The sequence below is a fragment of the Pleurodeles waltl genome, chromosome 7, assembly GCF_031143425.1.
Source record: "Pleurodeles waltl isolate 20211129_DDA chromosome 7, aPleWal1.hap1.20221129, whole genome shotgun sequence".
Lineage (NCBI taxonomy): Eukaryota > Metazoa > Chordata > Amphibia > Caudata > Salamandridae > Pleurodeles > Pleurodeles waltl.
In genome coordinates, this window is record NC_090446.1 from 1,417,169,653 (window position 1) to 1,417,185,478 (window position 15,826).

At 44.2% G+C, this 15,826-nt stretch overlaps 1 protein-coding gene across 2 annotated transcripts in view; it reads left to right on the forward strand.

The window, feature by feature from the left end:
* LOC138246422 (uncharacterized) overlaps positions 1-15,826 on the forward strand; it is a 274,958-nt gene that overhangs the window by 165,433 nt on the left and 93,699 nt on the right. For both annotated transcript variants that reach the window (XM_069201032.1, XM_069201033.1), the window contains exons 66-70: positions 436-1,028; positions 2,488-3,055; positions 4,038-4,630; positions 6,710-7,271; positions 8,349-8,548. In XM_069201032.1, the coding sequence (XP_069057133.1) occupies positions 436-1,028; positions 2,488-3,055; positions 4,038-4,630; positions 6,710-7,271; positions 8,349-8,548 (2,516 nt within the window). The remainder of the gene's footprint in view (positions 1-435; positions 1,029-2,487; positions 3,056-4,037; positions 4,631-6,709; positions 7,272-8,348; positions 8,549-15,826) is intronic.

Genomic DNA, 15,826 nt, shown 5'->3' on the forward strand with positions numbered 1-15,826 from the left:
TTTTTCCTCTTTGCTTGTCTCTTTGCATGTGTGCTGTATTCTATGTATAAATAAATATACAGTCACACACTGGGAGGAGCCATTGTTTGGAATAAATCACCTTTTGCAGATCATACAAAGTGTCTGTGAATGTTCCTTTATATAAGAGAAGCTTTTTTGTAGTATGAAGGGCCTCCCAAGCCCGTCGCCATCAGAAGTGGCTTGTGGATATGTGCGTTTTGCATTTTATAGAAAATATTAATTTGTGTCTAAAATATTCAGTCTTAATTATGCTCTGAATTTTGAATCTTGAATGAATCAGTTTTGAAACTTTACAGTATATTCAGTAAAATCTTTAATTCAGCAGGGAGCGATACATTTTCAAGGCTAACTGTATCTTCAGCACTTGAATTCAGTAATAATATCACAGCACACACTTCCTGTTCTTCTCCGCAGATGACAACTGCCCTGAGAACAGTCACTATGAACTGTTTGGCACTGGCTGCCCAACCACTTGTAGGATCCTTCATCAGACTGCCCCATGCCCTGCAGAGAGCGTGGACGGATGCTTCTGTGATGAAGGGTATGCTCTTCACCTTGGCCTCTGTGTGCCAGAAAGTCAGTGCGGCTGCACTATGGACGGTGTCTACTACAACCTGGGAGATGAGGTCTTCCTAACAGATACCTGCAGCCAGAAATGCACCTGCATCGCACAACAGATGGTGTGTGAAGCCCACACGTGTGCCGCCCTAGAAGAATGTAAGGTCATGAATGGAATCAGGAAGTGCTACCCTGTAGACAGTGGAATCTGCTGGGCCTCTGGAGATCTTCACTACCGCACCTTTGATGGAGTTTCCTTTGACTATCAAGGAGTATGCAAATATACCCTTAGTAAGTCCAGCTCCCAGACCGGCTCTCTGATTGACTTCAGCGTCATGGTACAAAATGAGCACCGATCATCACCTGTGGTGGCATGGACACGAACAGTTGAAGTGAATGTCTACGGGGAGCAGATTTCCATAGCGAGTGGAGAACATGGCCGTGTTCAGGTAATGAAAGACCTGATCTCTTTTTATATGCAGAAATTGACCTAACTTACAAGAGGATGTGATGCATCCATTTCTTAATGACAGGTATAAACACCCATTAGGAGAACAAATAAAACCAATACCAAGAATGGAGAACAACAATAAATGTGTAGAGCTAAGAAAGGAGATGGTTTTAAAGCGATTTAAAAAGCAACATGCTTGATAAACCCCAAAAAAAATATATATATTTGTAGTGCATGAGTGAATACCAGAGATACAAGCTTAGAAGCTTGATTTCTGCACTTCTGTTGATATTGGACTATTACTGCACACAGGAAAATGCCATGGGGAAATGCCCATATTGCTAAAAAGCTATCCGTTGTGAAAGGATGTTTACTGCTATATGTGTAGCAAACACCAGGCAAATCACTTCATGCAAAACCTTTAATTGCACACAAAATTGCGAGCCAGGCCTCATAAATACGATGCTAAGGATCCGACAACAAGAATCATATATATTCACTATTGGCATTAATTGGGTACTGCAAGTGACAACTATGGTGCCATGAGGAAAAGTAAATATTGAGCTTCCATCACTATCAGATACATGATGCACTACTTTGCTTAGACATGAGAGGTTAATTCATTTTATGACAATTAACAGCCACACTGCAACTCAAATTATCCTCACATACATAAATTACTTATATTTATGACAGTCACTAAAAGTTTACAAGCTAGTTTGCAGCTAAAATAAAGTCCAATAGAACAACCATAATTAATATCTTCAGCTGTTAGTTTAAATACATTTAATGAATAGAGGATGAATACAGTAGTTATTGTATGTGCTTCACAAATCTTAATTGTAGGATTTATTCAGTAGTATAAGCAGTTGTTAGCCTTATAGAAGGAGACCAACGTTGGGAGAAAAGATAAGGAAGATAAAATAACAAAGAAAGACAGATATAAAAAATAGGATGTCTCCTGCAGGTCAAATATTCTTCATTGTAACAACTGTCACAGAATAATCAACCTCTATGTTCCGGGTAATAGAAAAGGTTATTGATGTAAGGTAAGGATAACCTATGAAATGAAGATACAGGTTACCAATCTGGCTTTAATAGAGCTTGCCATTCAGATTGCCACTCGAATGAGTGAAAATAAAGGAGATAATTCTGTATCCAATTATTTTGGAAATTGAAAGCCGAATCTTCATAGTTATGCCAATAGTCAAAAAAGTGTTAAATCAGTGTTATTTATAAACTATAAACCAATAAAAAAGACAAATGCATGAAAATAGAAAATATATACATTTCTTTATTTGAAAAGTTGACTTTAATTGTGATTAGTCTCTGACGATTAAGCGTGTGTATTTACAGATGAAAGGAAAATCTAATGTGGAATTGAAAAAAGAAAATACAAAGTGAATAATTAAATGTGTGTCCTATGTTTTAATACAAAATATGTATAATCATTTCAGATCAATGGCTCCCAAAATATTCTCCCAATTTCCAGTCAATCTGGTAAGATCCAAGTCTACCACAGCGGCTCCTCTGCAGTTGTCCAGACAGAATTTGGCCTTGTGGTGTCCTACGACTGGAGACATCATGTAGCTGTGCAGGTGCCTGCATCATACTCAGGATCTCTTGCTGGCCTTTGTGGAAACTTCAATGGAAACAAGAGTGATGAATTCAGGGTTCCTGATGGATCTCTGGTGGGCAGTGCAGTTACTTTTGGAAACAGTTGGAAAGAAGAAGACGAGGACTCTGCTTTTATCTGCATTGACACTGACAATCCACCAGTATGCGGTGAGGACATGATGTCCCAGTTCAGCAACCAGAACCACTGTGGAATCATGAAAGATCCAACTGGTCCATTTAACAACAGCATTAATGCTGACACTGATGTCTACTTCAAGAACTGTGTCTATGACTTGTGTGGAACAGATGGAGACAAGCAAACACTCTGTGAAATAATCAAAAGTTATGCGCACCATTGCCAGGGCCATGGCAATGCCATTCGGCAATGGAGGAGTCTCATTGGATGTGGTATGTGAAATAAACCTTCTTTATGTATTTATTTCATTGTTCATTGAGAATTTCAGTTACCTTAGGGCGGTGTAGATGAGTTATACTTTGAATGCTGTAATGATGTGGTGTCCAACCTTTGCAAGATAGACCCTAATATTACATTCTTCACCTGATTTTTTTAAACACATGAAATTTGACGGCAATTAGGAAACAAATGCATTTTGGCCCCTTGGTGAGACAAGAGTAGATTTGCATTTACACACTTGCTGCTCATAGTTTACTGAAAATTGACACTAAGGCACATACTACAATAAAATAAGCACAAAGGTGGGCATAATCTGCTTTCATCCCTCAAATAGAAAAATAAGCCTTCTGATTAAAATGGTGTATTCTGTGTCTGAACTATTCCATCACATCTGATAATTTCACTACATATTTACCTTTCATTTCATCTCTTGATTGTGAGACATATAGTATTCTATTACATACATTTCTTGATCCGCCGGACTAAAACAGAATAAAATAATCTTTAACCCTGTATCACCATAGTTATAGATTTGGCTGACTCATAAAATAGACTACTGTTTTCTACTTCATTGACACAACTCTATCCATTAAATAGGTCTTGAAATAAATCTGTCCTCATTCTAATAGCTACTGTTATTTAGGTGAACACTTTACTGAGTTCTTCTGCTGGTTGTATGAACCAGTAACAGAAACATGGTGAACCACCACAGAAACATCTGTGATGTGTATACAGTGCAACAGAACACTGCTCTGGTATGACATACTGTCCCAAAATGTTGTTATTATTGTTATTACTATTATTATTATTAGTAGTAGTAGTAGTAGTAGTAACAGCAGTAGTAGTGGCCATAGTAGTAGTATTGGTGTAGTATTTTTTATTGTAATTATTTTTATACTGTTTTTTATAAACGTACAATGATGAGCACCAAGTATCCATGTACATATGAATTTAATGGCATTTTGATTTTTCCAGACATCACGTGTCCCAGTAATCAGACATATGAGTTATGTGGACCATCTTGCCCTGGTACCTGTGCCGGTGCCCCAACGGTCTGCCGCAGTCAGTGCAAGGAAGGATGCCAGTGTGAGAGCGGGTTTGTTCTGAGTGGCACAGACTGTGTGCCACAGAGTGAGTGCGGCTGCACAGAAAATGGCAAATATTACAGAGCAGCAGACACTTTCTGGAAAAACGACAACTGCCAGACTTTGTGCCGGTGTGATGGCGCCTCCAGGACTGTCCAGTGTTCACGCTCATCTTGTGCCACTGGTGAGACTTGCACCACTGTCAAAGGTGTCTATGGCTGCCACGTTCTGCCTGACGGTATCTGCAGAGGCTCAGGAGATCCCCACTATACCAGCTTTGATGGGAGAAGGTTTGATTTCCAGGGCACCTGCAAGTACGTCTTGTCTGAAGTCCAAGTTTCCAATGGTTCTCTACCCTTCTACAGAGTGGAAGTGAAGAATGAACAGTTGCAAGGCCTGCGGGTGGCAGTGACCAAGGATGTCTTTGTTTCTGTGTATCAGACCCAGATACATCTCCAGAGTGGAAAGAGTGGCACAGTTGAGGTAAGTCAAGAGTCTGAATGAAGTAATCTTAATTTACCGACTTCGCACTTAGAGCCAGATGTACAAGGCAAAATTGCCCGGTTCTCAGAACTGGGCTGTCTAAGAACACAGAAAGGCATTTTCATAAGTAACATGTTCCGAATTGCAATTTGGGATTGCAAATCAGTATTTGGTCGGGGCATGTTTAGGGCATCCGTTCTTGATACCTATTCGCAACTGGACAGTGGTCACCTTCCCCCTTGAGAATGGTAACAAAATGTTTTTAAGCGCAAGCAGTGGTCCATGGACCATAACCTACTCTTCAAAAATTTAAAGAACATTTTCATTTTTTTAATGCATCACATTTTTTATTGAGGAAAACAGGCTGCATCTAAAAAAAAAAAAAGATTGCTTTATTGAAAAGCAATTATAGACATCGTGGTCTGTTGGCCGTTGCAGGCCATCTTCCCTGCGATTTTTGCGATTCCCAATTGGTCAAAACCTGAGACCTACCTCATTAATATTCATGAGGTAGGTCTATTTGTGAACCATAGGAAAAGGTAAAACACACTTTTGTACATTAGTCTTTGCAATGACCAAATACTGAATCAGAAAAATTTTCATTTTGGGAATCGCAAACACTACTCTTCGTACATGTGACCTATACATTTTTATTATTTACCCATGCTTTCTGAGCAGCAAACATTCTTACTTGAATCACTGATATTACATATATATATGTGTATGTATATGTATATATACATATATATATATATACATATATATATATTTAGATTAGATATATAGATAGATACTCTTCATATTTTCAGTTGTGGGGGGGATATTATACTTTTCTCCGCATTACTTAGATTGCTTTGTTGAATATGGTCCCTTATCATGTTTGTTTTACTCAAAATGATGGTTAGCTTATCCCAGCTCAGCACAGGATGTTAGGCATGTTAGGCATACCAAATGTGTCACTTACTTATAGAGCAAAATTTTTTTTTTCTGTCTATGATAGGTTTTGACATCTTTACTCAAGCAAGTTGTGCATGTCTAAGGACATTTAGGCCCAGATTTATGAAGAGTGGCAATGCACCTAGTGCAGCGTCACTTTCCTGGCACCACTTAGCACCCCCCTAACGCCACCACGTGTGCACCGTATTTAAAAGACGGTGCACCATGCTGGTAGTTAGGCGGACTAGCATCATAATTTTTAACGCTAGTCCAGCGCTTTGCAGGACTAGAGTCAAAAAAATTGACGCTAATCCTGCAAAGCACCCAGAGGCCCATTGATCACAATGGGAGCCTCCTTTTAACGTCTGCGATTAGCAGGCATTAAAAAATGGCAATAAAAATGGTGCATAGGAATCTCATAGATTCCCTTGCGCTATGTTTACCCCCCTTGCGCAGGCAGAATGTGGTGCAAGGGGTTACAAAGTGGTGCAATGCAAGTATTGTGCCACTTTGTAAATATAGCGTGGTGTTTTTGCCCTTCCACTGCCACATTAGAGTAAATAAATTACGCTAATGTGGCATTGGAATGGCGCTGGGCCTTAATGTGATAGTTTTTTTTTCGACTGCTTATATTGATTATCTCTATGTGTGATCTTTCTTTCTTTTGTTTATTTTCCATTCTTGTGTAGCTAGGTTTTGGTATAGAATCGTATGCTCGCAAGAGCACAGCCTGGTGTGCGTTATATTGGTAAAATACCTAACTGCACGCTGGATTGTTCCGGGGATCATTGCGACAGAAAGAACTGTACAAGTCCCTTGTAATGAATATATTTCTAGCTGGGGCAGGCTTATATTGAGCTGTAAATGTTATAAATGTGCAGTTACGGTTATTGTAGCAAGGTATCCATAGGGCAGCATTTGACGGTGACTCCAGGTGCCAGGTGAAGCACTTAGCCAAAGCGTCAGGATTATAGAGATATCTCTTGGACATCTAAAAACACGAAACAAGTAACTTTTAAAAAACGCAGCTCATAATAGTTTCTTGTCCGATAAAAGTATATTAAATAGGAGTTGATTTATTTGCCGATTTACTCCAACCATCACATTTAATAACTATCCACTTACTATAACTTTTTCCATCAGATCAATGGAATCATTCAGACTCTGCCTGTGAATATCAACAGTGGAAGAATCGTCATCTTTAAAAGTGGGGCCTACACAGTACTAAAAACAGACTTCGGCCTGACAGTCAACTATGACATGGTCTACAGTGTCTTTGTTACACTTCCTGCTCGATTCCAGGGCCAAACCAGTGGTCTATGTGGGAACTTCAACGGGATGGTGTCCGATGACTTCACTACCCGAAGTGGGTCTGTCGTTACCAACTCCTTCACCTTTGGTGTCAGCTGGGCTTCTGAAGGCAGCACCGGCTGTGACCACGGCTGCTCAGGTGACTGCCCAGTCTGCAGTGCAGACAAGATTATGTCCTCCAAGCGAGCCTGTTGGATCATCCAAGACCCCAGAGGGCCCTTCTCCTCCTGTCACTCAAAGATCGACCCCGCTCACTACTATTCTGACTGTGTCTATGACCACTGCCTGACCGAAGGGAACAGCACGGTCCTGTGCCATGCCATTCGGACCTACACAGCGACCTGCCAGGCTGCCAATGTGACCATCGCCAGCTGGAGGAACAGCTCCTTCTGCGGTGAGTAAAGGAGTTCATAGTTTTCTTATGGAAAAGAAAAAAAGAACATAAAAAAAAATGAGGGTCATATTTGAAAGAAGCATATGCAGCCATCGTGCTGTTGTTGAATAGCATAAACCAGTTTTCTTACTGCTAGTGCATCCCAATCTCAACCATCACTTATTTTTGCATCATTATCATTACTGCATCAATTTATTGGCACATGCTAACTACCGTGAGCACTCTCTACTCGTCTGCCTACAAGTGTGGTCCACCATTGTACACCCTGCAATTGACCCATAGTGTGGTTCTGGTGTTCCTGTTCAAGTAATGAAATGATGTGCAGAGTATGATGATTGTACTTTGAGATAAGATAACTTATAGAAAGTTCAAGAATTTAAGCCAACTTGCCACCTTCTACATGGTAAACAACTGGTAACATGTTTAGCACTGGAGAGACCAAAACTCCCGTGGGACGATCTTTCATTCCCCTGGCCAGTTATGGCTCTCCTTTTATTTCATTGTTATCATTTATTGTTACATATACACGGCAATAGTAATCTACAGGAATGATGACTGGTAGCACTTAGTAAGCATGACAAAAGGCCCATTATTTAGTCAATATGTTATCGAATTAAAAAAAAGATGCTTGCACATTATCTGTCATGCAGATTACTATGAACAGCTGTTCCGTCTTATTCCCCTTTCCCAGACACTGCAAATACCCCGACTTGGAATAAACCCTACTTCTCTGAAACAAGGCAGGCCATCATGCTTGCTGTGCAGAGTTTCCCTATCTGCCTGCCTTGTTCCTCAGAGACTAGTGCAGTTCCTCTATAATGATATGCATCACTTTAGCAGCACCCACTTATCTAGCAGGGCCACGCCCATGTCACCAGATGAGAAGATTTACTGCAAAATGTCCGTGGCACGAGGTGTCACTGCCTAATTTTGAGTGTCAGTATAGGTCAGATGCCATGCTCAGCCCCGTGCACACCCCACAGCCCTAGAGTCAATATTGTCTCAGTGCTGCAGGTCTTGACTGGTAGGTGAGCGAACACTTGCAATTAGTAATGCTGTCTCTATTCCTGTCTGCAGCCATGGAGTGCCCTGTCAACAGCCACTATGAACTGTGCCACCAGAGGTGTCAGGACTCATGCATCGCCCCCTCTTTGCTTCACCACTGTGATGCCACCTGCTCTGAGGGCTGCGTTTGTGATGATGGGTTCAAAAGAAGCGGGGACACCTGCGTGAGAGCGGAGCAGTGCGGCTGTGAGCACGAGGGGATGTACTATAACGTGAGTCTATCTTCTTTACCACCTACAGTCTCCTCTCTGGTAAACCTGAGTTGTCTGGGCACCAGCTGCCTATAGTCCCTCCGCTGCGAAGGTTTGTGAGATGGATCCTCTCTAATTAACCTGGAGGTGAGATGGGCCTTGAAGGCAATGTAAGACATGCCTGAGGCTAACCGGAAGTTCATGTTCTCTTCCTGCTCTACCCATCTGATACTGCTACATGCGTATGTTTTTTTACCACTGTGCATTGGGACGCTACTGCCTGTAATTGTGAACTTTTGGAACGTTTACTGGAATGGACTGAAGGCCATCACTGGATCTTTAATAATTCCTTTTCCTATTAATTCGTTAATCAGCTGAGACTGCCAAACTGGATATAGAGACATACTTTTAGCTACTTAAAATCCATCCATTACTTTAGAACGCATATTTCCAAATGTGTCCTTAATTACTGGCAGGAAATATATCGAAAACGATTCCATACGTTACTGAGTCTCTGACTCTCCTAAAAATACATGTTTTACGGAATCCAAATTTATCTTTAACCTTTGCCTAGAAAATAATCCACAACTGCCCCATACTTTCATGGACATATAACTCTCCTAAATATTCCTGTTTCTGCTAGCTAGTAATGACACTTCTTTACCAACAGTTCAAGGACTTGTTTAGTTTGATGAAATGTCCCCAGATTTCTTCTTGCTGCCCTTGTCAGTCCACCTGTCACTCTTCTACAAGACCTGCATTTCATCCTCGTTCACTGGCTCCCCACAGAGACCCGGATCACATTGAGACGACTTACTTTGCCTTCAAAGCACTTCTCACCTCAAGGATTAATGTAAATGCAGAAACAAGTCATCTGTTATGTTGAACACTCCAGTGCCCCGCCCGAAAATATGCTCTTACTTCTAGCTTTGGCAAGCCGCTCACAACCTGCACTTTCAAGAGCACTTAACGACATTTCTGAGTTATCGTCTTCCTCTCATAGCCACTGTATAGCTCCACAAAGTACTTGACCTGTCACATGTTCTCAGTTCTTAAGCTAATGCATGTACATGTGTTAAATTCATGCTCAATAAATATTTGTATGAATAAATGAATATCTACACTAACATATCATAAATGTTAACATGTATGTGTCTGGGCCTCTTTGACCGTACTCAAAGTGGCTCTTCTGAAAGTTCCGAATGTTGCAGTTGATGTTACATTTAAACCATGTCTATTCAATCTTTTTTTATTCCCAGTTGCATTGCTATCCTGTATATTGTAACATTTCTTAATTTTTCTCTTCTGTCCTTCTAATCTTCTGTGTTCATCTGCTGTTTACTGATATCATATTCACAATAACCTTCCTATTCTTCAATTATGCATTATATATGCTCGGTGAATTCTATCTTGATGTCTGTGAATTTGAAAACTCAGTAGAATTGCATTTCTGCATCATTGTTCATTAAACTACGAGAATAACGCTAGGTTTGAAGGAAAGGGTCCTTTGCAGGAGCACAGTTCTGGTCCAGTTGTTACAAGAGGCCAGTCAAGTCAAAAGGGTACTGGTGCAGATGGCAGTTACCACTTGTTTTCTCCTCTGAGCACATGCCAGTCCCCCAAACAGAGTTCTGCCAGCAGGGCCCTGCCCACATGGACACTGCAAGGCTACACCCCAGCACTGTCCATGTTGCTACACACTTTAGGACCTAACAATGATTGTGGCAGCAACTAAACGCCATGCCTATCAACCATTTTTTGCTCCAGAATGTCACTCTTAAAATTACTGCGGAGCAGGAAATTAGCATGGAGAGTCAAAGCAGTAGATTTTTGCTATGCTTCGTGTTAGACCTGACAGCCTTAGGGTAGTCACCCCTAACTTTTTGCCTGCCTCCCTCCTCGTTTTGGATACTGTTTTGCTGGTTTTTAGACTCTGCGCACTTTACCACTGCTAACCAGTGATAAAGTGTATATGCTCTCTCTCTGTAAACATGGTAACTTTGGATCATACCTGATTGAACTATTTAATCTACTTATAAGTCCCCAGTCATGTGCACTCCAGGTGCCTAGGGCATATAGATTAAATGCTACTAGTGGACCTGCAGCACGGATTGTGCCACCCACTTAAGTAGCCCCTTTTCCTTGTCTCAGGCCTACCATTGCTAGGCCTGGGTGTGCAGTTTCACTGCCACCTCGACTTGGCATTTAAAAGTACTTGCCAAGCCTAGAACTCCCCTTTTTCTGCATATAAGTCACCCTTAATGTGTGCCCTGGGTATCCCCTAGAGCAGGGTGCTGTGTAGGTAAAAGGCAGGACATGTACCTGTGTAGTTATATGTCCTGGTAGTGTAAAACTCCTAAATTCGTTTTTGCACTACTGAGAGACCTGCTCCCTTCATAGGCTAACATTGGGGCTGCCCTCATACACTGTTGAAGTGGCAGCTGCTGATCTGAAAGGAGCAGGGAGGTCATATTTAGTATGGCCAGAATGGTAATACAAAATCCTACTGACTGGTGAAGTCGGATTTAATATTACTATTCTAGAAATGCCACTTTTAGAAAGTGAGCATTTCTTTGCACTTACATCCTTCTGTGCCTTACAATCCACGTCTGGCTAGGTTTAGTTGACAGCTCCTTGTGCATTCACTCAGACACACCCCAAACACAGGGTACTCAGCCTCACTTGCATACATCTGCATTTTGAATGGGTCTTCCTGGGCTGGGAGGGTGGAGGGCCTGCCCTCACACAAAGGACTGCCACACCCCCTACTGGGACCCTGGCAGACAGGATTGAACTGAAAGGGGACCTGGTGCACTTCTTAGCCTCTCTTTGAAGTCTCCCCCACTTCAAAGGCACATTTGGGTATAAAACAGGGCCTCTGCCCTACCTCATCAGACACTTGCTGGAGAAGAAACCGGAACCAGAAACTACATCCTGCCAAGAAGAACTGCCTGGCTGCTCAAAGGACTCACCTGTCTGCTTTCTACAAAGGACTGCTGTCTTGCTGTTGCCCTGCTGCCTTGCTGAACTCTTGTCTGGCTGTGAAAGTGCTCTCCAAGGGCTTGGATAGAGCTTGCCTCCTGTTCCTTGAAGTCTCAGGACCAAAAAGACTTCTTCCTTTCACTTGGACGCTCCGTGCGCCGAAAATTTCGACGCACAGCTTGTTTCGCGGCGAGAAAAACGCCGCACACCGACGCTGATCGACGCGACGCCCTCGGGACGATCGAGACTTCGACGCACAACCTCGCAAGGACAAAGCCGCTCGACTTTCCAGGAGAAATCGACGCGACGCCCACCGTGAGTGCGAAACTTTGACGCACGGCCTCGCAAGGACAACGCCGCCCGACTTCCAAGGAGAAATCGACGCGACGCCTGCCGTGAGACCAAACTTTCGACGCACGGCCTCGCAAGGACAACGCCGCCCGACTTCCAAGGAGAAATCGACGCGACGCCTACCGTGAGATCGAAACTTCGACGCGCAGCCCCGCAGAACGACGCGCAGCCGGAAAACAAGCAGGAGAATCCACGCACAGACCCGGGACATCTGGTAATCCCCGCGATCCACAAAAAGAGACTGTCTGCGCGCCGGAAAACGACGCCCGACTTCCCCGCGTGGAAAAGACCGACGCAAGTCTGTGTGTGCTGAGGAGAAATCGACGCACACACCCCTTTTTCCACGCATCTCTTCTCCTGTGGCCCTCTGAGGAGATTTTCCACCAGAAACCAGGTACTTTGTGCTTGAAAGACACTGTATTGCATTCTAAAGACTTAAGACACTTTATATCACTTCCCTGTGATATTTCTACAATTTTCCATTGCAACTTTATTCTTTTTGACCTACAATTATCCTGATAAATATTATATATTTTTCTAAACACTGTGTGGTGTAGTTTTGTGGTGCTATATGGTGGTATTGTATGATTTATTGCACAAATACTTTACACATTGCCTTCTAAGTTAAGCCTGACTGCTCGTGCCAAGCTACCAGAGGGTGGGCACAGGATAATCTTGGATAGTGTGTGACTTACCCTGACTAGAGTGAGGGCTTTTGCTTGGACAGGAGGTAACCTGACTGCCAACCAAAAACCCCATTTCTAACATTGGTGATCAGCGGTGAGGATAGGACTTGTATTTGTGCAGTGACATACAGTAGCTAAGTATCTCACTACCTACCCACAGTTGAAGGTCAACTTGGTTTTTATCTCTTTTTGAAAATCCGTTTTTTCCTGACAATTTTCAAAAACTAAATCCTCACTCAACATGTCTCTGACTGGGTCTCAGACAAGGGACTTTGACCTAGTCCAGTTGGATACATACACGGTCAAACAACTAAGAGGATTCTGCAGGGCATTGAGGGTACCCACCCAAGGGGCCTCCAGAAAGGAGGACTTTCAAGTGGCGCTGAGGGCCTGGGCAGAAGCCCATTTAGAGGATGATGAGGAAGGGGAGCCAGAAAATGGCCCCTCAGAAGGATTTTCACTATCTATGGATGGTGTTACCACTGCAATTGTGCACCCTTCCAGACCAGGGAGCAGTGTCTCCATGCAAAGCCTGACCGCAGAGGAAAGGAGAGAGGAAAGGGAGTTCCAATTACAAATGGCAAAACTGAAAATTGAGGCGCAACAGGAGGAGAGGAGGGCAGAAAGAGAAGCCAAACAAGCTGAGGCTGAAAGAGCAGCCAAACAGATTGAAGCTGAAAGGACAGCCAAACAGATTCAAGCAGAAGCTGAAAGGGCAGCCAAACAAGCAGAAGCTGAAAGAGCAGCCAAACAAGTGGAAGCTGAAAGAGCTTTGGCTGAAAAGAAACTATTGTTGGCTCATGAACTGAGTCTCAAGGAGCTGGAGATCAAGGCAAGACAGTCTGAATCCAGCAATAATGGTGGCAGCATACAGACAGGACCTGCTGGAGAAAAGAAGGTTCGTATACCCAAAAATGTGGTGCCCAGTTTTGTGGTGGGAGATGACATAGATAAATGGTTAGCTGCTTATGAAGTTGCACTAAGGGCTCATGAGGTTCCTGAAGGGCAATGGGGGGTAGCTATGTGGGGTTATGTGCCGCCATTGGGGAGGGACACACTTCTCACATTGGATCCACCGGATCAAAACACATACCCACTCCAGAAAGCCACTTTACTTGCCAAGTTTGGGCTGACCCCTGAGGGATACCGTCAGAGGTTCAGGGACAGCACCAAACAAACCACACAAACATGGGTAGATTTCTTTGATTTCTCTAGTAAGGCACTGAATGGATGGGTGCGGGGCAACAAAGTAGCAGATTATAAAAGTTTATATGATTTGATCCTGAGAGAGCATATGCTTAATGTTACTTATACAGATTTGCGCCAGCACCTAGTGGATAGTAAGCTGACTGATCCCAGGAAGCTTGCTGAGGAGGCGGACCTCTGGGTTAGCACCAGAGTGTCCAAAAAGGTACCTGGGGGGGACTCCCACAAAGGTGGTCAGGGTTCCCAACAGAAGAAAGAGGGGGGAGATAAACTTACAGATAAGGAACTCTCTAAAGGCCCCCAAAAGAATTCCCAGGGAGGGGGTGGCAACCCTTCCTTTTCCAAATTTGGGAGAAAGCCAGGGACATTTGACAAGTCAGGAAAATCTAGCCCCAAATGCATGGAATGTTACCAATATGGTCACTACAAAGGCGATCCTCAGTGCCCCAAGAGGGCACCGTCCACTACCGGACAGGCACCTGGGTTGACTAGTGTAGCACTCGGGGGGGAGATGGACCCAACTAGCTTTGGGGAACAGGTAGAGATTTCCCTAGTGTCCCTGGGAGAAGGAGAAATGGTGCCCAAGGCCCACATGCCTAGAAATACTTCCAAGTACCGGCAGTGGGTCACCATTGATGGGCAGAGGGTGGAGGCTCTGCGTGACACAGGAGCCAGTATGACTACTATCAAGAGTCAGCTGGTGTCAGCAGAGCAGATAATGCCTAATACATTCCACCAGGTCAGAGTAGCTGACAATCGCGAGAGTCACCTACCGGTGGCTCTGGTTCCCTTTGAGTGGGGGGGGGTCTCTGGTACTCTGAAAGTAGCTGTGAGTCCTGCCATGCCTGTAGATTGTCTGTTAGGCAATGACCTTGAGCACACTGCTTGGAAAGAAGTGGAGCTCAGGTCTCACCTGGAGATGTTAGGGTTACCTGAGTGGGTCTGCATGACCACACGGTCCATGGCTGACCGAGAGGGAAGTCAAGGGCATCTGGAGCCTGGAACGATGGCCCAGAGAGCTGCCAGGAGGAGGGACCAGGGGTGCGGGAAACCGGCCCCCGCTGTTCCCACAGTGGCTGACGGGGCTCCTGAGGAGGAGGCTTCCGAGCCAACTGGGGAAGACATCGCCGCCCTAGGTGACTTACCTGAGCTTGCTGGTTGGCAAGTTGAGGGTGGACCCACCAGGGAGGACTTCTGCAAGGCGCAGAAAGAATGTCCCACTCTAGAAGGTTTGAGGAAACAAGCCTCAAACCAGGCAGCTGGCGACGCCTCTGGCGATCACCACCTATATTGGGAGAATGATCTCCTTTACAGTGAGCCTAAGGTTCCGGGCTTTGGGGCAGCACGTGTGCTGGTGGTCCCCCAATGTTACCGAACCTTCCTACTGGGTCTGGCTCACGACATTCCCCTGGCAGGACATTTGGGGCAGGGCAAGACCTTTAACAGGCTTGTCACCCACTTTTATTGGCCCAAAATGAGGACACACTCAGACAAGTTCTGCAGATCCTGTCCTACCTGCCAGGCCAGTGGTAAAGCAGGAAAAAGGGTTAAAACCCCCCTGATTCCACTTCCTGTCGTTGGCACCCCCTTTGAAAGGGTGGGCATCGACATTGTTGGCCCCTTGGACCCCAAAACTGCCTTAGGCAACAGGTTCATCCTGGTTTTGGTGGACCATGCCACCCGTTACCCAGAGGCAATCCCTCTAAGGACAGTAACTGCACCGGTGGTGGCCAGAACCCTGATGGGGATATTTACCCGTGTGGGGTTCCCCAAGGAAATAGTGTCTGACAGAGGCACTAACTTCATGTCCGCATACATGAAGTCGCTGTGGGATGCGTGTGGTGTAACTTACAAGTTCACCACACCCTATCACCCCCAGACGAACGGTCTTGTGGAGAGATTCAACAAGACCCTGAAAGGCATGATTGGTGGCCTTCCTGAGGCCATGAGGCGTAAGTGGGACGTCCTCTTACCATGCCTTCTCTTTGCTTACAGAGAGGTCCCCCAGAGAGGGGTAGGGTTCAGTCCCTTTGAACTTCTCTATGGGTACCCTGTCAGGGGACCCTTAAGCATT